At 40.8% G+C, this 25012-nt stretch overlaps 1 protein-coding gene across 4 annotated transcripts in view; it reads left to right on the forward strand.

Annotated features, from left to right (window-relative positions):
• Positions 1-25012, forward strand: part of MAP3K15 (mitogen-activated protein kinase kinase kinase 15) — a 153074-nt gene that overhangs the window by 70878 nt on the left and 57184 nt on the right. For 2 of the 4 annotated variants that reach the window (XM_054006549.1, XM_054006565.1), the window contains 5 exons: positions 8661-8854; positions 11266-11434; positions 16403-16509; positions 24551-24589; positions 24809-24979. In XM_054006549.1, coding sequence (XP_053862524.1) covers positions 8661-8854; positions 11266-11434; positions 16403-16509; positions 24551-24589; positions 24809-24979 — 680 coding nt within the window. The remainder of the gene's footprint in view (positions 1-8660; positions 8855-11265; positions 11435-16402; positions 16510-24550; positions 24590-24808; positions 24980-25012) is intronic. The other 2 variants (XM_054006557.1, XM_054006574.1) reach the window with 1 other exon arrangement.

The following is a 25012-nucleotide window of genomic DNA, read 5'->3' on the forward strand; positions in this document are numbered from 1 at the left end:
GAAGGGAGGGCCGACAACTGTGACTTTAACACTAGTGAGCCGCTACTATTAAACCCCTGGTTCCCTGTAGACTTTAACTTGACCTGTTAATTCATGTGATCATAGGTGCTGGAACCCCTGGCTTCATGTGGTTTCCATCATGTACAGGGTTTACAGCAGAGGTTCCCAAAGTGGGCGATACCGCCCCCTGGGGGGCGCTGGAATGATCCAGGGGGGCAGTAGTGGCCTCGGGTGCAATTGGGGGGCGTTGAATAAAAATAAGGGGGCGGTGGAAGCATAAAGAAAGAATATAAGAAAATTTTGAAAAACCGTTCGTACATGTTTCATCTGTTGTGTAACATAGAGTTAAAGTTGTAGTGATTACTTTATTTTCCAAATAAATTCACAAATTATAACCGATCAGGTGTCAAGTCCGCCAACAATTCTTAACAAGCAAGTGTTGACAGGCGAGTGTGTCGCGCATTGTCGGGAAGTCCAGCATGCATCGGCAGGAATATGTGCGTGTAATGACTTGTTTACAATACGATACTATAAATAGGCGACATGTATGAAATCTAATTTAGATTGTTTCTTAATTGTGTAAAAAGCAGTTAACAATAGTGCAATAAGTATTTAAAATTTTTTATTCATATTCAATACCTTCGATCTTTACGGATTACGGATCACATACAAAGCAAATTGTATTATTGTTGTTTCAATAAAACAGCAATTTACACGTGAGTATGTTTATACATTTTCTTACATATCTACCGTACGTTTCTGTGTCTCTAGTGCTTACTAATAATAAAATCGTAGCAGGCTTGTGTCAGTACAGTACTATTTGAAGTGTACAGTCAATATATTTGTCATATTTTTATTACAATATTAACGAAAACGGGAATGAAATCATAAAAAAACTTAACTATTAACATTTATTTATATCTATCGAATCATCTGTGTTAATTGGTAAATAAGGCGTGTGTTAATAAGGAACAATTATTTAAATAAGGGCAAACTAATTAAAACTATTAACTGATTTTTAATTGCATATTGATTATTTTTAATTAATTATTTCTTGATAAATTTAGTTTGATATTTGACAATTTAATATCAAATACATATATCTAATGCTGAGCAAAGAACAAAACCCAGTTTATTAGTTTCATTAGTATTTTAGTTTGGTTGTCTTTTGCCATCTTACGCAAAAACCACTGTATACCTGATGTCATGGGCGATATTCTAATAACACATCTTTCTTTACTATATTGTAGGACGTAGGTAGAAATATAGATACATAAAAGAACACAAATTTGTCACTGCATCTTTCTGTTTGTTCGCTTAAAGAAGGTAGATTTCCAGGGGGGCGCTGAGTAATTTTTTTTCTGAAAAGGGGACGGTAGGCCAAATAAGTTTGGGAACCTCTGGTTTACAGTTTGGTTCAGTGGCTCTCAGCACCCCCACTATACACATTGTTCCAACACCCCTGCAGGAGATGACTGTGGCTGCCTAGTTGCCATTAGGATTTTAATTCTAGCTACATAACTAGAGTGAGTGAGTTAATAACCCCCCTTTTTGTTCTTCACTGAAGATACACCCACATTGTGCCAAAATATAGCAATGGCATCCTTCCAGCAAAAGATTGTAAAACTTATTATTGTTTAGAGGTGGATTTTGGGGTTCATTTCACTGATGATTCTGATATCTCCTTCTTGAGCTGAGTTGTCTTTGTTTAGATTGTTTTTAGTTATATTCTGGTAGGCCACCTACATACCTCAATTGAAATAATAAATTTTAATTTCTATCATGTTTTTAAAAGTGCTATGAAAAATTGATGTATAAATACTAAGAATTATTCCTTAAATCAGTGTATAAGTGCAAGAAAATTATTTCCTTATAGTACACTTACACTGTAATTGAATAATAATTCTGTACTTATTCCTTAACAACTTTATTTTAAGTTCTTAAAATGTATCATTTCTAACTGCGAATACTTATTTTGCTTGTATTTTAGATTAGAAATATTTCAAACTAATTGAGATAGCTAATAACTTTAGATTATCTAAATGTTGCTATGCAGGTATTAATACCTTGTGCGGGTATTAATTTTATTTATCTCGCACAAGTAGAGCTGTAAGTTTGGCAGGCAGATACTGGTCCTGTTTGAATCGCTGAGTAATAGCACATGTGGCAAAAAAGTTAGATTCACAAGACTGTTTCCTTTAGACTTTTACAAAGTACTCTCACTGATGCCAATAAGAGTTCCAGTTGGTGGAACAATCATAGAATATGGCTCCAGAATCAGCTCTTACACTAGTGAGCACTTACTTATGAATGGCAGTGAAGTGTTCACCTTCATGAATAAAATCTATATATCATAGGGCTGGAAAAGATTACCGGAATCATCTAGTTCATGCACCCTTGCTTTCTCTCTGTTATTCCCTCTACTTTCTTACTGAGTGTTTTCTTGAATATCTCCCATGATAGTGCTTCCCCTACTAGCTCGGGTAGTTGAAATTCCTGATTGTTCTAACTGCTAAGAAATTTCTTTCCTAATATCCAATTTGTATTTATTTTTTCATTTAATTTTAGGCCACTATAGCTTATTTTGCAATACATTTAAATACGAATTAAATCTCAAAAATGTTTTGCACAATAAAGCTATTACATCATTCTGTTTCTTGCTCTTCCTAAAACATCTTGCTGCTCTTCACTTCCTCTCTCCTAAAAAACTTCTGCATTTCACTGACTGGTGAAATGATGATTCTCTGCTACATAGAGGGCAATTTCCTGCTCACGTTACTAATGCAAGTAATTCTATTAAAATCCGATGGACCATTCCTGTGATGAAAGTGAGGACATTGGGCCCATAGAAGAAAAATTCCCATTGACTTCAATGGGCTTTTGATCCGTCCTATAACTTATAAAATGGCATGGGGTCATTTGCAGTAAAGGGGCTATGTAATGTAAAACATTCAACATCATTGCGCTTCTGGTAGCAATAATGAGAGTAATCAGAGTTTAAATCGTTTCTAATTTGATATGTCACCAACTTAGGTTCCAATCCTGCAACTGACTCCATGCAAGTGGACCCCTGCACTCATGCATCTAGTTACAGGATCAGGATACTGTTTGTCAAGGTGGAATGTTTCCCTTAGGTCATATAAGCATATGACCTGAGTTTGAGTCTGGGTTTTTTAAATATATTTTCTAAAGAAACAAAATAAAGTCGAACTATTGTAGTTCCTCAAACCACCCCTTTGAATACAGTGGCATGTGTGTGCCATGCGTATCCCCTGTACTTAGTAACGCTTTTCGGTATTAACCAAGGTGTCCTGGTAAATCGCTGCCACCTGCTCACAACAGGAGCGAGCCTCGTCTCTGCCCACCACCCTCCCCCTTGGCAACACAAGTGCTCCCATCCAGGCTCCACAAGCTCCACTCTTTCCCAATGCAGGCTAGCAATTCACACGCCCCACTTTACTGCATTCAAGTGCACAGTTTCTTGTCTTGTGGACACCCGCAGTTTACATGGATCTGCTGCCTCCGTGGAAGCAGTGTATCTCAGTTCACCGGTTTCGCCTCAGTTCAACACTCTTCTTAGGACAAGGTGTCTATACGTGTCTATAGTAAAAACAAATTTAAGTTTATTTAACAGAGCTTGAGAGAAAGATGCAAAATAAAAGCAAGTAAAAGGGTTTGGAAACATAATGTTACAGGTAAAAGAAAAACAAACTGCAAGCAATAGCCTATACTTATTAACAAGTTACCTTCCTAGACAGGAAAGTATTTCTCATCCAATGGTCCATCCTTGCAGCACTTGTCCAGTCCAGAAAGCTGGGATCCACCTTTCATAAGACGCTCCCAATGGCACAGTGCCTCTCCCATAATGAATAACACCTTTGCCCTTTCTTCTTCCCCTATACAGTTACCGACTATTGTATCTTAGCCCAAGGGGGTCCCCTAACGAGAGATTTTTCTTGGGGGGTTCTTTTGTCTTGGTAAACACTCAGGCCTGCATCTGGTCCAGACAGTAAATCCAGGGCTTGGATTGGCTCCACGGGTGGCCCTTGTTCTCATTGTTGATTGAGTCAGGTCTGAGACTCCTCCATCTCAAGTGGCAAGTTTCACTTTCAACCATTTTGGAATACAATAGCCTACATGTTTCATAACTCTAAAATGGTTTCCCATACAAACACCTCACAATAATTATGACATTCAGCTAGTTCTTAGCTCTCAGCAGATACCACACATGATCCCCTTCAGTGAAATATTGAGAAGATGGTCAGACACAGGGGTAATATACCTGCCTGGGCATGTCTATGTCACACTTACCCGGTAGCTCCAACTGAGTTTGGGTATGTAGCAGGGCACTGCAGAGCCCCTCTTTGCTCCTGCCCCTGCTGTGCTGACAAAGTCACTCGGAAACCGTGGGGTTCAGTAACCACTGGTGTCATTTATTTACAGGTTAGGCTCCCACCATCTTTTCACCATACACAGCTTGGGTTCTAGAGTCTTCACCCAGGAAGGAGGAGCTATCACCCTGCTTCCATTCCCTCCCACCTCCCTTCCAGCCTTTTAGATAGCTCCAGGCTAAGTGGGCAGGCAGCTGTCTTCCATTCACCAATTAGATGCAGGTTTTCTCTAGCCAGCTCCAATGTACTTCCCTTCATGGGAGTTGGCATGACAGAGGGATGAGTCAGCAGGCTGTGAACAGGCAGCTTCTTAAATGAAAGTATTGTTTAATTTTGACAGCAGGGACAAAGCATTTAGAGGCCAAGGTATTAAAACAGTCTATACACATGTCTATCTTTCTAACTCCAGATGATAGCCTAGGTAGGCCTAACTGTCTGTTGCTCACAAAAAACCTATTCCTTCTCTTAAGAGAGAGAGCCCTTTAAAACCCTGCTATACTCCTTTGTTCTTCTGTATTCCTTAGGTTTTGGCCCTTCTGGTCAAAACTAGTTTTGCAGGGTAGTTGGGCAGGAGGTAAACTCTTCAAGGCTAAGAGTTTGGACATTGTCACTTAACAACCCTCAAGAGTTTGCTGAGGAATGGCTTATCTTCAGACATTCTTTTCACAATCTGCTTTTTTTTCTTATAGCATCCTGTTAAACTAAACCAATATATTCGTACAGTAAACATTGCGATAACCAGATCAACATATATTATTCATAAATTATTAGAGAGACGCTCCAATTCTGTCATAATGATCTAAGCCAATCACAAATTTTGGGGAGCCTGGCTGATGATTTATTAACACTTGGGGTTGGCAATACTACATAAGTTGCTTAAGAGGTAATTTGCGGCTTGTTCCTCACTTAGAATATCAGTAATTTCTTTGTGATATTAGAATAATTTTCCACAGTGGCTAACTTTGATAGAGGGTTTTCTTTAGGTGACGAATAGGCAACTAGGGCAGAGATCTTCTAAGGAATAAAGATGATGTTTTCAGACATCTGTGGTTCATAATAAAAACAATATAAAGGAAGTAGATAAACAGAATTGTTTCTAAGTAGTGAAGATTCGATGCAATCTTTTAGAAATTTCAGTCCACATATTATACTGCGTGGGGTGTTTGAATTTTATTTAGTGCATGCATATGTTAAACGGAAAAGAGAAGAGTCAGGAAACGGTTGATCATTAGCCATGAGGTAGCACAGTAAATACTAGGCTTTGATGGGTATCCCCTACAGACTAAGGCTACATCTACACTACAGGGGGGGGGGGTTGATTTAAGATGCGCAAATTCAGCTACGCGAATAGCGTAGCTGAATTCGACGTATCGCAGCCGACTTACCCCGCTGTAGGGACGGTGGCAAAATCGACCTCTGTGGCTTCCCGTCGACGGCGCTTACTCCTACCTGCGCTGGTGGAGTAAGAGCGTCGATTCGGGGATGGATTGTCGCGTCCCAACGGGACGTGATAAATCGATCCCCGAGAGGTCGATTTCTACCCGTCGATTCAGGCGGGTAGTGTAGACCCAGCCTAAGGTTACTTCTGCCAGGAGGTAGCCTACCTCTTTTTGTATAAAACTGATGGCTTACGTTGGCAGCTGAATGAACTGATAATGTGGCTGTGCATTACAAACTTATGGGGCTAAATTTTCAGCTGAAGTCCCACTGCTTGCCCCTCTAGAACTCTTCACATAAGATAATGTGTTTAAATACAGATAGGCCTAAATTTCTGCATTAAAAATAGGTGCTTCTGCATTGTGGATGAAAATTTGTGGAAACGTGGGGTGCAAAAATCCAAGAGGAGGCAGGGGAAATGAATAAAATGGTTAAATGTTGTCCAAACAGGTGTATTGCACTATTCCACACAGGTAACTTTGAGAAACATCTCTGAAGGTTGGTTGTGAAATTTAAAGTTTTCCTTCTCCCAGCAAATAACTAGTTTTCATTCCTGTTATAAATTGTAGCCATAAGAAAATTATATGGACTATCAAAGCTGATCTTCACCTTCTCCCCCAGAACTAACAGCTCATGGATTGTTTGAAATTTAAAACCAAAATTCATACTCAAGGAGTATTATTGACCTAAAGTGTTTGTCTTTAGAGGTTTGAGGGGCAGGGGCAGACTTGCTTTCTCATGAGGTCACAACGTTCCAGGCCAAAGACAGCCTTAAAAATAATAGAAAAAAGCAAAACAAATTTTTTTGCAAAATGTACACTGAGCAACTTGACATGCTAGTTGCTTGAGTTGAGCTTGATTTAAGTAGCTAGTTTTGGGGAGGCGGGTGGTAGAAAATAAAGATTGCAGTGCGACCGATGATCACAGTGTTAAAAATGTGAATACTGTACTGTGTGATGACATTTAGTTCAAGTACAGTCACTAGGAATGTGGTATTATTTTTATTAGAAATGATGGATCTTTTATAGTTCGGAATCATAATGAACTCAAATAGAGGGGCAAAAGGGTCACTGTGCCTCAGTTACTTCCTCTTTCTCTGCCTTTGGGGTAACCACATGCCTGAAATGAGGGTTCCAAATGAAAAATCTCCCCTACTAGTGACTGATTTATTGGCATGCAACAAAATCTGTTCAGCTCTCCACTCTTGTATCAGGGCTTCTTAGTCCTTCCTTTCCAGGGCTGTGCTAGTATCCCCTCTTTCTTTCACAGCAGCTGCCAGTCTACTGCAGGTGGCTGTCTTTCTGCCAGTCCGTGGAGCAGTCCACACAAGGTCTTTCCCAGTCTATGGCACCTCTCAGACTCAGCTGAGAGCATTGCTTTATATAGCCCTGCCTGTCAGCCACATGCTTCTTTCTAAATGCATCTGCACTGATCGCAAACAGCTGTGGCCCTTCCGTGGGGTGGGCCTATTCCCGGCTGGACTGGGGGATGAGATCTGTGCAGCTGGTCACAAACGGCAACAGTTTTCCTTATTTGTTTCTCTTCAGGTCTAGTGCCTGATTCCTTCACCCTTAGTAATGTATATATTCCTCCCATACGTGAGGAGTCCCGCTGAAGTTAATTTTGCCAACACTTTTATTCTCTGCAAGTCTCACAATATTTGATATTTGATATGGTGCATGGCCGTTCTTAGTTGGTGGAGCGATTTGTCTGGTTAATATTTGATAGTGTTTTTAAAGCCACAGCTCCTGGAGTCGTGAATCTCACCTCCCCTCTGGCCCCCCCTCTTTTTTTTTTTAAGTAGGTTTTCAGCCCTCATGGTTGCAGGGGATACATAGGTTGCAAATATGAACCCTGAAGTCTCAGAAACCAGAAAGCAAATAGAATGTTAAAATATTATTTAAAACCTCCTGATTTTGGGGGGCCTGAGTCATAATTTTTGAATGCTTGGGGTTGGCGATACTGAGCTGGGCCTCTTGTTCTGGAATGCAGTAAGGTCTCTGGATCTTAAAATATTAAGTATGGTCCTCTTGTCCTTATTGCTTCCATCTCCCCTCTTCTCCCCTTCCCTCCTCTACAGAGAGCCTTCTACCTGCTTCCTCCAACAGTAGCTAATCCCTTATTCTTCTTTGACTACAGTGACTGCTTCCCAGCAACTGCTTCCTTCTGTAGTGCCTTCTCAATATGGGCCAGATCAAAAACCCAACAAAGTGTTATATATATGAAATGTGTCTTTTCAGTTATAAGAATGCTACTGCCAGTCCCCTTTTATTACGTTGTCATTGGACTGATCTACTGAATAACAGTGACAATATCGTGACAGCTGTCACCTACACAATTTGTCTTACCCACATTCAGAATATTTAATTAAAAATGTCAGTTAATTTTAAGTTACCTTAGTTATTTTTATTTAGTTGTATTATTTAAATTCTAAAGTTCTGGTGACACCACCGTGACATCCTGAGGGCTGCTGCTTTTTAAACAAACAAAAATGTATACTGTACAGTCAACTTGGATGTTTTTTAAAAATCTGGATTTCCAGTTAAGCATATATTTACATAAAGACTTAATTCTTCCCTCAAGAAAGCAACTCCTACTGAAGTCAATAGAAGCTGTGGTCCTTTTGGCATGCCTGAAAATCAGGCCCAAAGTGTCTCAAGTTGAGCATCCAAAAGTGGAGGCATGCAAAATTAGTGAACACTTGTGCAAACCTAGCTGCCCGTTATTTGCTCTTAAGGAATTAATCAGAAGATTCAGAATGAGATCACTCTATCCAGTTTGAGTGTGCAGTGCTTCCATTTGCTATCTGAATGTGTTTGCTTTTCCTTCTAGGCTTCCAGTGGGAATTACTATTTTATTCCATACATTGTAACACCTGGTGCTGATTATTTTTGTTGTGAAAGTGATGCCTTGCGAAGGGCCTCTGAGTACATGCAGCCTAACTGGGACAACATCCTGGGACCGCTCTGGGTTCCACTGATGGACAGGTTTATCTGTCTTCTGAAGGACATTCACGTTACATCATGGTAATTTTGCCACGTTTACACTTCCTGCCCGTGGATATTTTTTCCTACTCTGCAAGGGGTTTCAGAATCCCTACCGAGGTTCAGTGTTCAGTGTGTTTAACCCTGTGTTAAAATAAATACCTTAATTTAATCTAAACTAAACTATATTTCTGTCATGAAGCTGTTGTAGTGAACTAACCATTTTATGACAGCAGTGGATTGCATTTACTATCCAAAATATCAGTCTGCAGAGTCAGAACTGCGGACACAGCCCTTGGAAAAGAGAGGGTATAGAAAAGAAAATATAAAATATAGTGCATGGTGTTGTAATGAGAGAGACATACCTCAGCTTCTTTGTAAGTCTTGAAGCCAAAGACCATCTTTTCTAAGCACCAATAAGTTTGTGCATACAATATGGTATTAACTGTGGTCACACAGACTAGTGTTTTAGCAGTTGAATTGCATAGTAATTGTAGAATGCTGCTCTGGGCCTCAGCTGTCCCATGGTGACTCCTGTTTACAGACACATCTTGATACCCCTTTGTTTACTAGGCACTGTCCGTTGTACCTCTTCTGCACTTTTCACATTCCCTTCCTCAGTCAAAATGTTGCATATTTTCTGTTTTATGCCATGCCCTCCTTCCTACTTCTGTTTCTATAGTGACAAGAAAGCTCCCATCTTACCGCATAGGTTCCATGCGCTGAGTAAACTACGTGATCATTATCACTTTTCAACTGTGCTTGTCATCAGGTTGTAGCCGGTCACAGGCAAACTCAGTTTGGATCCATACTCAGCATCATTTGAAACTGTGCAATGCAGCCTTAATTAAAACTCTGATTAGTACCTATCCTATGCTGCTGCTATTGTTATTTATTATTTGAATTACTGTAGCAGCTATGAGCCCTAATCATGGGCCGGGACCCCATTTATGCAAGGCTGTGAACAAACATAGAACAAAAAGACGGTCTCTGCCCCCAACGAGCTTACAGTCTATTTCAATGTTGCTGAACTGCAGCCATACTGTTGAACAGAGTTGTCTTCATTCAGCTCAGGTTTAAGTTGGTGCATTTTTGTTTGTGACAGCTGCTATGAGGCACTCAGTTCCTACAGTGTCCTTTTGATGTATTTTTGCATTAATTTTAAAGTAACTGATTGATTATAAAATTATTATTTTGCTCCTCTATTTCTGACCCTGCCATTTGCAGGTGTATTAATATGAAGGAGGGGCAGTAAAGATGAGGGTAATGTGACGCAGTCAAGAAAGCTTTTGTTTATGTGGTGCCTTTTACATAAACTCTCTCCTAAAAAGTTTTAAAGAGTTAACTGTATAATTATAGAGTTAGTAAGCGTGGTGGCAGAGAGATGTGAAGATATCTTTTGTCACTTGCCTCTACTGTATAAGTTTTAATGAGACACATAGTCTAAGTCACTTTTGAAAATGGGACTCGGGCTTCTAAGTCACTTAGGTGACTTAGGGTAAAATTTTCAGATCACCTATGTCCGTTCTTATTAACGCAAGGAGAACTGATTAACATAAACCTGGAAACAGTGCATGAGAACTAGGAATGATAGTGTGCAACAAATTAGACGTGAGTTTGCAGTGACAGTAAAATAAATAAAATGAAAAAGCCTTTCATTGGCGATTTCTTCAGACCCTCACACTGCATTATCTCATGAGAATACCTTGCAAGTGATATATGCTGTGGATGTTAGTATCACAGTATTAGTGGATATTAAGAGAGAGCTTAATTTTCTCTTCTACATTTAGGATTTAGGATCTGAGCACTTGCAACTCCTTTTGGACAAGAAAAGCAGTTATATGTGCTCAGTACCTGTTAGGATCTGGCTATTAATGACTAAGCTCTGGTCTTAGTAATTGCTCGCTACAAGTTTACGTTTCAAATAGACTGCATCTTTTTTTTTAACCTTCCTACATTGCAATATAAACTGATTTTTAGTGAAAAAAAGACATGACAGTTGTTACTGTGGCTTTTGCATGCCTCCTGTGTAATACTATGCATTATGTTCACTAAGTGAACTACAGCTAATCAGATAATGGATGGCTCTGGTTGGTTTATTTAATAAGAGCTGCTAGTCTCCATTACATACAAAGATGAGGGATTTTGTTTTATATTACTGTAGTCTCTTTGTTTAGCATGACACTTTCTGCTTGCTTCAGGATAAATGTGTAGATTAATGTGTTTATTTTGAGCACTGTTCCTCTACTTCACTAGGTCTGGTAAATAATTAAAAGAATTAGAACTTGTAATTTAATAATGTCTCATATAAAATATTTCTTAAAAGTGTAAACTGAAAGGAATAGTTAACTTAAACCTCATTCCGATAAAGAAATATTAGTGCTGTTTTAATGTTGTAACCAAACCTCCATTTAGAAAATTCTAACACTTTATCTCTGTTTTTATTTCTTTAGTGCATATTGCAAGGAAACACTGTTGAATGATATTAGAAAAGCTAGAGACAAATATCAAGGAGATGAACTAGCAAAGGAGCTGGCCAGGATTAAGCTCCGTATGGATAATACAGAAGTCCTGACTTCTGACATTGTCATAAACCTGCTTCTTTCTTATCGAGATATCCAGGTATATTATTGATGTGAAAGTAAGGAAGATTCTCTTTTTGAGTGTGTTTTACTCTTGTTTATTGTTGTTCTTGTTTATTGCCCATTTATTTGATAGCTTCTTGAATTTGGACCACTGTATTATTTTAGTTTCAAGTTAAATCTGGTTATATTGTGGTTTTAAAGTAGATTATTTCTTTTTCTTTTTCATCTATGAAAAAAAGAAGTGTATTTGGTTTTTAATTTTTAAATCCAAACTTTAAGCCTTTGGAAACTAAGAAAAAGAATTTGTTTTGATTTCAACATTTGCTACAAGAGCCCAGGTTTACTATGTTTCAGAATAGGTATACAAAGGAATATTGTGTGTGTTTTAAAAACCCTACTCTCCACTCCTCTCCCTCCACCCCCTAAAAAACAACCTTTTGGATTTAAAAAAAAAACTGTTTTGGGTAAAACAGGGCCTCTCTTATACTTATGAACTGTCCATCTTTGTGAGTGACATTCCTTAAGACTTATTTTCACCAATCCTATAGAAATATAGGATTTGTTCTTCTGATATTAGCACTTTTGTTTCTTGTGTCCCTCCCTCAGGATACATCTACTCGGCAAATGAAGATGTGATTGCAGTGCGAATTGGCATACCCACTCTATCTTTAATCTAGCTGGCATGGGTACAATGGTAGTGAGGAAGTGGTGGCACAGGCTTCGGCACCCCAGTACAAGCCCGCTGGGTTGCTGACCCATGTCAGGGTCTGTGACCCCATGATTGTTACCCGCACTACCTACATTAAAGTTAGCATAGTTAGGCCTACCCACACTGCAATAATTCCTCTTCTCCCGCCCCTCACCATTGTGGTGGGTGCTTTAAATTCTCATGGCAATCAACACCAGATGAGATCCCCTTCCTATGATAGGGACTGGAAACATCTGAACCTTTTTGGGAGGAAAGTGTACTCCTCAGCCACGCTTCAGTTTTAAATTACTAAGCCCTCATGGCAAAATATAATTATGTAAACTATTCAGAACTGAATGATTTTATTGAGCATATGCCCAAGCTGCATCGCGACCAATTTAAGGCCATCATTCAGGAGGGTCAGCTAGTAGCAAAGACAACGCTACAATCTGCCCTTGATACAGCTGACACTCTGGCCAGCTGCATCTCGATTGTGGTGGTGATGCAGTTTGCCTCTTGGCTCCATCTGTTGGGCTTCCTGAAGGAGATACAGTCAACTGTTGAAGATCTTCCCTTTGAGGGCACTAAGCTCTTAGCAGAAAAGACCGATGCCTCTCTTCACACCTTGAAGGATTTTCAGGCCACTCTCCATTTGCTGGGCATCTACACGCCAGGACAGAAGAGAAAATTTAGTCTGCAGCCCATCACAAGCCATGCACCTCCCAGTACCCAGCTCACTGTTACTACGAGACCCAGAGAAAAAAAAACTAAATTTTCAAGACATAAACCATCTGGCCCACAATCTTCCTCATTCCAGCCATCCACATCCAAACATCCATTTTGACATGTTGGTCAAGGTGCCATTAGACCACTCCCCACAACTGCTACAACTGGCCACTGCTACCCACCCATTGGCCACTGACTGGCAGTGTTCTGCGGCACCTGGGAGCGCATAATATCAGACTAGTGGGTACTCTATCCATTTTGCTTTCCTGCCCCCTCCACAATACCCTTTCCCATTTTTCTTCAGGGACGCTTCTCACGAGAGTTTGCTACAACAAGAGGTAGATCATCTGCTCCAGTTAGGAACCATAGAACCAGTACCTCAACATCTTTGAGGCAAAGGGTTCTACTCTTACTTCCTAATACCCAAGAGGCAGGGAGGTTGGAGACCAATACTAGACCTCAGAGCTCTCAACAAGTTTGTCAAGGCTCAAAAATTCAAGATGGTCACTTGAGCAACTATCATTTTAGTGTTGGAACAGGGAGACTGGTTTTCAGCCTTTGACCTTCAGGACATGTATTTTCATATCTCACTCCTACCAACTCACAGATGATTTCTCAGATTCATTCTGGGACAAGACCACTACCACTACAGGGTACTCCCCTTCGGGCTATCATCGGCCCCAAGAGTATTTTCCAAGGTTCTCAGTGGTGACCACCCACTTATGCTCCCAAGGGGTCATGATTTACTCTTTTCTGGACGATTGCCTCCTCAGAGTCCTGTCTCTCCAAGAGCTCACCAAGTCTCCAGAGCTGCAAAGCATTTGTTTTCAGAACTGGGCCTACAGATCAATGCCCAGAAATCAATCCTCATTCCAGTGCAGCGCCTGGAATTGATAGATGTTGACCTCGACTTGTTACAGGCCAGAACTCTCCTACCTCAACACAGATTCCTCTCTCTGGCAACACACATAGAGACTGTTCAGAACAGCCCACAAATATAAGCCAGACACTGCCTACAGCTCTTGGGGCACATGGCAGCGGGCACAGCGGTGATACCACACACAAAGCTTCACATGCTGTGCCTTCTGATGTGTTTCAGCTCGGTTTACAGACCAAACAGGGACAGACTAGACAAAGGCCGGTCACTACCCACCAGGGTCAAAATCTTCCTAGACTGGTGGAAAGATCCAATCAACATTTGCAAAAGGATCCCCTTCTCGCACCTCCGCCCATCATTGCTTCTCACCACTGATGCATCACTCATACGGGGGGAGGAGGGTGCACATCTAAATGGCCTTACAACACAAGGCAAATGGACACCCATGGAGATCTCCCTTCACATCAATCTCCTCAAGCTAAGGGCAGTCAGGAATGGCTGTGCCCACTGATGAAAGTATCACACACGAGAGTCCTAATGGACAATGTAGCCTGCATGTTCTACATAAATCAACAAGGGGGAGCCCGATCACCCTCCCTTTGCACAGAAGTGATGAGACTATGGTACCTCTTGTGACATCACACTGTCAGCAATCTACCTCCCGGGCACACACAGCTCGATAGCGGACAGTCTCAGTTGCAAATTCCCACATGACCGGGAGTGGGGAACTAGACCCAGTAGTACTTCACAATCTATTCAGGCGACCACGGACTTGTTTGCCACTTACCTGAACAAGAAATGTCCACCCTACTGTTCCAGAGCAGAAATAGGACAACTCTCCTTAGGCGATGCTCTCCTCCTCCCCTGGGACGGAGACCTTCTTTCCTCCTTTCCTCCTTTTCCTCTACTATCAAAGGTCCTGCTGAAAATAAAAAGACAAAGCAAATGTCATTCTGATTGCTCTTACGTGGCCAAGACAGACCTGGTTTCCTTACCTGTCACAGCTCATGACACATCAGCCAATCTCTCTTCCAGTCATTCTGAACCTCCTCTCACAGAATAAAGGACATACCCTACATCCCAACCTGGCGATTCTCTGCCTGAAGGCATGGCTCCTTGTTTCAAACACTTAGAAAGCTCCTATTCGATAGACGTGCAAGAGGTATTATTACACAGCAGAAAGTCCTCAACACAACAGACTTACCTGCAAAAATGGTCCAGGTTTCGGATTTGGTGTATTTGCCAACAAATCTCCCCGACATCTATGACTCTTCCACGCATCTTAGACTATGCACTGTCCGTGAAGGTTTGAGGCTCTCTCTATGCTCTCTGAATCTAGCTAGTGGCTATAACAGCCCTTCCACCATCCAGCGGAGAGGTACTCGGTGCTGTCGCACCTGACCACCAAAAGATTCCTCAAGGATATAGTTAACCTCTTTCCACAACCTTGGCTTCCTACGCCTACATGGGACTTAAACCTGGTACTGAAAGGATCGACTAGGCCTCCCTTTGAACCTATGGCCACCTGTTTGCTTACGTAGCTCTCAATGAAAACAGCATTCCTGGTAGTAATTACTTCGGCCAGGAGGCTAGGGGAAATAGTGGCTCTGATGGCATATCCCCCCCATATTCCTTCGGGACAAGGTTACGCTCAGGCCACATCATTCTAAACCTCCCCGTTTCACATGAACCAATTGAGTAATCTTCCAACGTTCTATCCCAAGCCTCACCGAGACAAGAGGGAGGCTATATTACACACGCTAGATACCAGGAGAGCCCTAGCCTTCTACCTGGACAGGACGAAGGCCTTCAGAGACTCCCCCAGGCTTTTCCTCTCCATTGCGGAAAGATCCAAGAGTTCAGCAATATCAGCCCAAAGACTTTCCAAGATGGTCTCAAAGTGTATCGGACAATGTTACCAAGTTCACAATACGACCCCTCTAGATACATTTCATACACGTTCCACAAGGTCTATCTCCTCATCCCTCACCTTCTTCAAGAACGTGCCTGTCTCAGAGATCTGCAGAGTGGCGACATGGGTGTCAATCCACTCCTTTGCAGAACATTATGCGATCACTGGGGACTCTGCCTCCCATGCCATCTTTGGCTCCCCTAATGCTGAGGTCAACCCCAAAGTCCCAACCCTGCATTGGGATACTGCTCAGGAGTCACCTACAGTGACACGTAGGGACACTACTCGAAGAAGAAGTTACTCACCTTGTGCAGTAACGATGGGTCTTTGAGATGTGTGTCACTATGGGTGCTCCTGAACCCACCCTCTGCCCCTCTCCTTCAGAGTTCTTGTCAGTGACTCTGCAATAGAGAAGGAACTGAGGGGGGTTAGCCCGCGTGTGCTGACTACCCTTGTGGTGCAGCACGAGGAGAAACAGCGCGTGTGTGGGCCTCATGGACACTGCTACCAAAGTTCTCCAGTCAGCAGCACAGGGGCGCAAGCACACCTACAGTGGAGCACCCATAGGGCGATGCATCTCAAAGAACCATCGTTACTGCACAAGGTGAGTAACTACTTCTTGTGCACAACTACCTTGCCTGTTAATGAATGTGAGCTGTCCTTGTGCACACTGACCAGTAATTATTATTGTAACTAAATTGATTTACATTTCCAAGTGAAGAGCCTGATCCAGCTGGGAGTTTGATCAACTGATTTGGTTTAGTGATATTTTCTTTTATTGTATTTTTTTTATTGCTATCAGGACTATAATGCTATGGTGAAGCTGGTGGAAACACTGGAAATGCTGCCTACCTGCGATCTGGCTGATCAGCACAACATTAAATTTCATTATGCATTTGCATTGAATCGGTAAGGATAACTGCTAGTGTTTTTGCATTCTCTATAGCTATATGTATATGCACATATTTAAAATGTATGTGCATATACATGCATGTGTATGTGCGTGCATATATGTGTAACATCTTTCTCACTCACACTCACACCACTCGGGATGATATTCATGAAATAAATTACTTTGTTTGCAATAACCATGTGTTAATCCATTTGTGCCAGGACATTTGAAATCTCAGAGCAGCTTTCAAACAGCCCCCATTTGGTAAAAGAATAGCCTGCCCACAAGACTGGATAAAAGACCTGACTCAAAGCCCATTGAAGTCAATGGAAAAACTCCCATTGACTATAGTGGGCTTTGGATCAGGCCCAAATTCATTAAATGTTTGAGTTCTTGCTTATCCATGTTTCCTTTTTGCTAAATTGCTATGAGTTAAAGGTGAGTTATTAAAGTAATCCGTGATCAGTGGTAGTTGAACCATACATTGTATCTCCGGTTGAGGGAAGAAAAGCCCATTTGAGCCTGTCTGCTTTCATCCACTCAACCTCTCCTGAAGCGATAAAGATAAATGTTCTGTTTTCTCCCTGTATTCCTCTAGGCTGGTCTTTCCATAGCACTTATCTACAATGGCTACTGCGTTTTAAAATTATAGTAAGGAAGCTTTTAGCTTGTTTCTGTGGAAAATAGGTCTTGTCAAACAAGCCTTGTTTTGCTCTTTGATGAGATTACAGGTTTGGTTGATAATAAAGTAACTGTATAAATGTAATATACTTAGATTATTGTAAGGCATTTGACTTAGGACAGCAAAACATTCTTAAAACTTTCCCAGAATGTAACCTTTTGGCTGAAATTTTCCATTTTTGGTGCCCGCCTCACTGTACTTTTATGTATGTGTGATAGTTTCAGCAAAAGGGATTCAGGCTTTCTGAGAATGAAGTTTATCAAAACTGTTTCCCCCGCCATTAATTTTTGGTGACTTTTTGAACACCTTTATTGACTTGAGAATTTGATGTAGGAAATTGAAATTGGTCAGAGAGCTAGTCCTGGGGCCAGAAAAATACTTTTCATTGTCTCTCTGAAAATTTGTCTAGGTCTGACCAGTTATGAGCTGCAAAAAGCTGCCATTTGCACATGTGCAGTAGAGTTTATTAATTAGTCATGTTTGTTACGGTAGCGCCTTAGGGCCAACCAAGAATGAGGCTCCTTGTGTTAGGCACTGTACTAACACAGAGCAGTAGACAACCCCTGCTTAAAGTCTAAATAGACAACAGAGACACAGGGTGTAGACACAAGCAGAATGAACAGTGGGATTGCAGCAAATGTCATGTTAGTTCCACAATTGATTTTATTTATTTATTTATTCATTTATTGTGGGTTTAGTTAGGAGAGGATGAGCTGAAAAGAAGAGGAAGGGGATAGAGGGGGAAAAGGAGAGGAGGGGAAAGGGGCATGTATGGAGTGAATCTAAGGTGACGAGAGTGGGGATATGTCAAGCTGGAAGTGTCAACTAAAAATGATGTAATTAATATTTTGAAGAGGTCCTTGTAGACTAAACCAGGATAGTCCAAATATTGCTCAAGTGATGGCTGCATTGGCCACTTTCACAGCACCTAAGGGCTACTTCTGATTTTTTTCATAAAACAGAGCAGACTATAGCTACCTTAAAGCCCAATTCAACCCTCGCATAAGGCCTAAGGTGGAGATATTACAGCTCCTGCTATTCAACATTCTGGTGTGTGTGATTTCTTTTTAGCCCCCAGCCAGTTCCATCTTGACTCATATTAAAGATGAGGGAGAATGCAATCATCACTGGTTATTAACAATGAACTAGCATACAAAGAACAAGCTATTAGCAAGTGATGGGAATAACATGCTGCAAGGGATTCATTAGTAAATAACTAGTTATTATTGGTAATGAAAGCCATAGGAAATTATTCTCCTTGAAAAGGAATAAGTGTTTTAAAATGTAGTTCTGTAAAAATGGCATCATGGGGGTATGCGGTTTATTATATGTCAGTGATTTGCATCTGACATTTAAGACTGCTTTGATATGCATATTGATTATTTTTTATTAGTGCAAGTAAGTGTTCCAGAATGTATTAAGTCACAGTAAACAGTAAGTGCTGCTTTTGAATGCCAACTACTTAATGAATGGTTGTATTTATATTTATTATGGATTAAACTACCTCATGTTCTCATTACTCTGCAATATGACACTGAGGTCATGTTTATAATGATAACATGCATAGTAGACTGTTTGACAGCTGTTTGAAGCCTGAAATAATCAGTCAGAACAAAATACTGGCTTGAATGGATGCCATGAAAACCGGGTCAACCTAACTGCCAGCCCTGATCTGTGGGGGGGAAAAATCTGTTGCCTCCTTCCACTGATATTCAGTATGTCTTGTCTAACAACCAAAATGGTAGGTAGTAATTCCAGTCTGGTGGGGATAGCAAAGATGGAGAAAATATTTTATGTCCTGTATGAGCAGACAAATAGAGACAAGATGAAATTAAAGATAAAGGAAACCAAAGGGGCCCCCCCATGAGCAACTTTTCTTTTGGTTGAATTAGGGCCCTTCTATAATCCAGTCTCTCTTCCAGAGTAAGAGTATTCTATCTACCTGCCTAATCATGGTGCAAACTAGGGCTTTGGAGCTGTTCTCCGGCTCTGCTCCTGCTTCAGGCAATAACCTGCTGCTCCACTGCTCCGGAGCTGCTTCGGGCTCCACTCCAAAGCCCCAAACAGGAGGCATACAGGGCAAAATATCAATAAAGGTCCAGACCAAAACTGATAACATCACTGTTGTTTACAAAATGGCAAATGCTTCCGCTGGCCTAATCCCAGACAGCCAAATCCTGGCCCCACTGAAGTTAATGACAAGACTCCTGTTGACTTCAGTGGGGTAAGAATGTGGCTCACGGTTTGTAGCTCTGACTTGTCAATCATGCTAGTGTTCCAACGGGGATGAAACCAGGCTGGAAATGATCAAGGAGGCTGTTTTTGGAGATATGGTGAGAGTGATGACAGCACAGTTACTGGAAATGAAGACTACAGGGAAGGTTTTATGTGAAGAGTGACGCCTTAAGGGCATAAAAGAAAAATAGTAGTGTATGCTTAGTGGTTTGCTTGTTGCTGTGATGCAAAGGACAGGGTGGTAGATGAGAGGGATTGGGCATGAAGATGATACCTTACATGGGTTTTGAGCGGCTGAAGGGAAAGGAGAATTGAGGGGGTAAAGTTGTAAGAGGATCATATTCTTGTGGATGCTGATTATCCTTAATGGGAAAAAAACAGCAAATTATTTGTAAGTTTAGAGGAATGCCATTAGCAATTATGAGTACGTAAGATGAGCTCTTAATATTCCACATCCATTAATCATTAAAAACCAAAAAGGTGTAGCAGATCCTTTGACATGCATAGGTGGTGAGAGAGAAAATGAATGCATTCCTGTGCATCACTGAGACTTATCCCTGCCGGCTGTATTTGTTCTTCCATGGAAACAAGAAAGCATACCTCAGTAGTACATAAAGTACCTATGGGTTTCTAAATCCAGGCAAAAATTCCTCTAATCAGAGTTGCCAAGTTACAAAACAGTACTGTATTTGGGGGAGAAAATCCTTTCATTACTTAGTGTTAGAAAGTTTTCAAATTTATCCTGTCTTTTTAAAGAAGTCTTATTGATTCAACAGTTTATAGGTTGTATTTGACAGATCATTTGATGTGGTAAATAGGAACCATTAATCCCTGCATTCCCTCTTGCTGTGACTGCTGGAGCTAGAGTTGAAGCTGCCCATAAGTCCCTAGCTGGAGTTACTGTGCTCTGGCTACCTCCCACTGGCATGTGGCCCTTGAGAATTGTTGCAAGTAAAAGTTGTTCCCAGTCTGGTCTAACCTCTGCGATGGCTGGCATGGGGCAGGATGGTATGGTTGACTGTCTATTATGATAGTGGTGCATAAGGAAGGTCAGCTGTACTGTATGCTGGCTTTTCTGTAAGCTAGATCACTTAATTGATAAGCGACTGGTATATGGATGCCCTGACACATATTGCTTGCAATGCTCTTACTCAAAACATGATTGTGGAGATGAAAATAGCAGTTACCTGCACACACTTATGTACCTGCTTAGCTGTATGGCCCATTGACTTCAGTAGTCCTGTTTGTGTACATAAAGTTATGCACAAATGCAAGTGTTTTTAGGATGAAGGCCTGAATGATAGCAATCAACACACATTTGCTGACTCATTCCTGCAGACTGGCCAAGATAGTTCATTTAGTTTTACACTCAGAGGATTGCAAAGTTTTTGTTTGATGTTTATGTGATAGAAATTTTTATGAAATCAACATTAATGTCTAAAATAGCCTTATTTGTTTCTGTATTAGTACAAGCAGGAAAACATTTAAAAAAAAATACTGTGGTCTGGTTTTTTGCTAAAAACTTTCTTTGTAGTTATGGGAATGATCTTCATCACCTTGAGCTGTGATTGCTGATAGAAAAACCCCACTCAATGCAACTTGTTTTATATGAGTTATTTTAAATGATCAGGAATAAATCTTACCTTTTACTGCACTGTTACACAAGAGGGTAGAAGGTAGGGAGCAGCGGCTGTTATCCTAATTCAAACAGCCAAGAGTATGGTAGGAAGTACACTTGATTAACATGCATGAACTTGATCCATTGAAAAGGAGGACTATTTAGTCCACAAATTAACTAGCACTAGGCAGAGGACATGCTTTATCTTGATCAGTTCATCCTCGCTGAGCTGACTTACTCATACCAGGAAAATATTTCATGCTTTCTGTTAGCTCTGCTGGGACATTATAGCATAATGTACTTTAACTCTGCCACTCTTCCTTCTGCTGTTAGGACTCTGAATAAAAAATACGTTAATACAATTGATGCTGGGGCAAGGACAATGTTAAACAGAATTACCATTTAAAAAAACAAATTAAGCTGATTCAGTTGCTCTAATGACAGCACCGGAGCCTGAAATATATGTTTAGACTTTGTTAGGCATTTGGATGCCATAGTGATGAACATGAAATAAATAGGAGTCCTCTATCTATGGAGTGTCATGCCAAGTGTCAGACGTTATCCGACCTGCGTACCTCCATGCTGAATTGGAGAAGCTACCTGTAGGCCTTAAGAGAGTGTTTCAGTTTTCGATCCAATTCGTACCTTGGCTTCTTAGCTGAGATTGCCTTACAGGGTGATAGTTTATTCCCAAGACTGGTGGTGACGTAGATGCTTACCCCATAGAAACTGGACTCATTTCACATAGGCCACAAACAACTATCCTATGGTAATAACTTTGTCACTACTGGCCTTGCACCTAGTGTACACTGGGCACATACTGGGATTTAATATCTCTTTAAGTGCCTAAATGAGCAATTAGGTGCCAAAATCAGATGTTAAGGTGATTAACTATGGGCATCCAAGTTTGAAAATTTGGTCTAGGTGAATATAGTTAAGCTGAGTTGCTAGATGTCATGCCTGATAATGTCTCATATTAATTTAAATCCACAATTAATTGATCTAAAAAAGATTTAAATGCACTGTTCTAAATTCCATTACAAGTCCCTTCCTTCCCCTACAAGGGAACTGAATAATTGGTAGGATTCTTAATGAGATGTGGAGGCTTTTGCCCATTAGAATCTGGAGTACATATTGCATTAATATTGATATTATTTATATTGAGCCTGATCCTTTGAAGACAAAAGGAGTCTTTCAGTTGAGTCGAATGGGCATTGGATCAAGCCCATGGTGCCCAAAAAGTTTTCAGCATTAGGTAGTGACAGAAAACTATTACAAGTTGTTCATTAGCCTATCCCAGGGATCGGCAACCTTTGGCACGCAGCTCACCAGGGTAAGCACCCTGGCGGACTGGGCCAGTTTGTTTACCTGCTGCGTCCGCAGGTTCGGCTGATCGCGGCTTCCACTGGCCGCGGTTCGCTGCTCCAGGCCAATGGGGGTGTCGGGAAGCGGCGGATAGCACATCCCTCAGACCACACCGCTTCCCACAGCCCCCATTGGCCTGGAGCGACGATCTGCAGCCAGTGGGAGCCGCGATCGGCCGAACCTGCGGACGCGGCAGGTAAACAAACTGGCCCAGTCCGCCAGGGTGCTTACCCTGGTGAGCCATGTGCCAAAGGTTGCCGATCCCTGGTCTATCCTAAGCAAAACTATCCTTGTGTCATACTATGTATTGTATTATAGATGGCTTTTTCTTTAAATTTGTGTTTTTGCACAGACAATTTATAAACCTGGCTTAATGGTACTAACCTACACCAAAAAAAGAACAGGAGTACTTATGGCACCTTAGAGACTAACAAATTTATTAGACCATAAGCTTTCATGGACCACAGCCCACTTCTTCGGATGCATATAGAATGGAACATATATTGAGGAGATATATATATACACACATACAGAGAGCATGAACAGGTGGGAGTTGTCTTACCAACTCTGAGAGGCCAATGCATCCGAAGAAGTGGGCTGTAGTCCACGAAAGCTTATGCTCTAATAAATTTGTTAGTCTCTAAGGTGCCACAAGTACTCCTGCTCTTTTTGCGGATACAGACTAACACGGCTGCTACTCTGTAACCTACACCAGGTATCTGAAAGTACTGTAAATTATATGCTGGTTGTATGATGCCTTTAAAAGCAAATGTAGTAGACATTATTGTGTCAGCAATGTCTTAAACACATCCCTAAATTGCAATATGTGCCAATTATTGGACCTCAAAGGAACCCGTTTTAAGGCCAAATATTGTCCTTGGCTATGCATGCACAGTTTAATTGTATTTATGTAAAAAGGGTAGAATTTGGCCAACATTCTTTAGAGAATCTGATTAACGTAGAACAGGTTTAGTGAGAGAATTTGACACAGAGGACATTGGACTTGTTCTTTCCTCTTTTTAATTTGTTACCTCTATAAAGTTCCAAGAAGTCCTTTAACTTTCATTTGGATCTCATTAGAAATGGTCAGGAAGAACTTTAATTCAGAATTTAATCTGAAGAAACAATGCACTCTTTTAAAATTCTCTGGTACTTACTACTGTACAATTTACATAATGCCTCTGGCATCACAGGCAGTACAAAATGTAGAGAACTAGTTAGAAATCTGTATAGCCATATTACACATTTATCCTGCACTTCTCACACATAGAACATGTTTTGCTGTAGGTATGTTCTATAGGCCCTGGTCTATTTGCTGGTTACCCAAGGAACTGAGCAGCTATACCAGAGATTAAATCCTTTCAGTGGAAAACAATTCTAAAATTACCAGAAGCAGCTATCTGCCCTTGGCATTGCTGACAAAGCAAGCATAGACGTTCTTAAGGATAAGTTTGTTTCTGTATACCTAGATACTAGGGATCAGGAAACCATAAGCAGATCTGAAAATGGGTTGGTAAATAGTTTGAATCCTAGTTATTAGCAAAATGCTGGTAAGTGGATTTTAAGCTCTAAAACCATGCTTGCTTTTCACTTGCAAATGCATCTTTTTCTGTTCACACTGATGTGCCTTTTTGATGTAAATAGTGAGAGTGAGTTTTAAATTTATTGAAAATTACAAGGTAATCAAGGTTTATTTAGCCAGGAATTTTGAAGTTATGTTAACAAAAATGTTAAGAGTATATAAGATTTTACTAGCTTGATTTTTGTGATGACTATGAATGTTACATGTTTTTAATTAGAAGCTCATTACAGCTGTTAATTTTTAGATCTTTTACACTTTTTATTTCTTATCTCCACAGATTAATCAAGGAATAAAATACTATTTCCCTCAATATCCATTTCCCCAAAGGCTTCATGTTGATCTCTCTTGTCTTACTGGACAAAGAGAGATCAACCTGGCTTTCCCCCACAGCCAGTCAATATCACCACAGGACTGGCTGGTGGTGGTCACTTCCGAATTATGGGTCCATGCCTGTAAACACTATTAGGCATAGTGCAGTGAGTAGTCCCATTGACTACCATGGGAATATGACTGTTACCCTGTAGCAAGTGTTGTGGGGACTGAGCCTCATGTAAAGTGCTTGTTTCCCCTTCACAGCATGCCCAACACCTGTCTGTTCATGGATGGAAGAACCAGGTGAGAGATGGAGAATCTTTAATATACCAGAATAGTCTGAACGTTATTCAGTTCTTAGATTTAACAAGTAGTTCCCCTATGACAGTAGAATTTTATTTCGTCCAACCAATACACAATTACATTTCAGTGGAATGATAGCAAAAACTAAATCTACTGTGCATCTCAAACTTGCTGTTTTGGATTTGAACTCATTCGTGTAATTTTCTGCATTGATTTTAGAAGGAACAATACCGGCGACAGAGGGAAGGCATTACAAGTGATGCTTCAAGTCCTGCAGACGTGTGATCACCCTGCTCCAGATATGTTCTGCCTGTGTGGGAGAATCTACAAGGACATATTCCTTGATTCTGACTGTAAAGATACCAGTAGCCGAGACATTGCCATTGAATGGTAACAGAAAAAGCAAACCCATTTAACAGCATT

This window comes from Malaclemys terrapin, chromosome 1 (assembly GCF_027887155.1).
Source record: "Malaclemys terrapin pileata isolate rMalTer1 chromosome 1, rMalTer1.hap1, whole genome shotgun sequence".
NCBI classification, from domain to species: domain Eukaryota; kingdom Metazoa; phylum Chordata; order Testudines; family Emydidae; genus Malaclemys; species Malaclemys terrapin.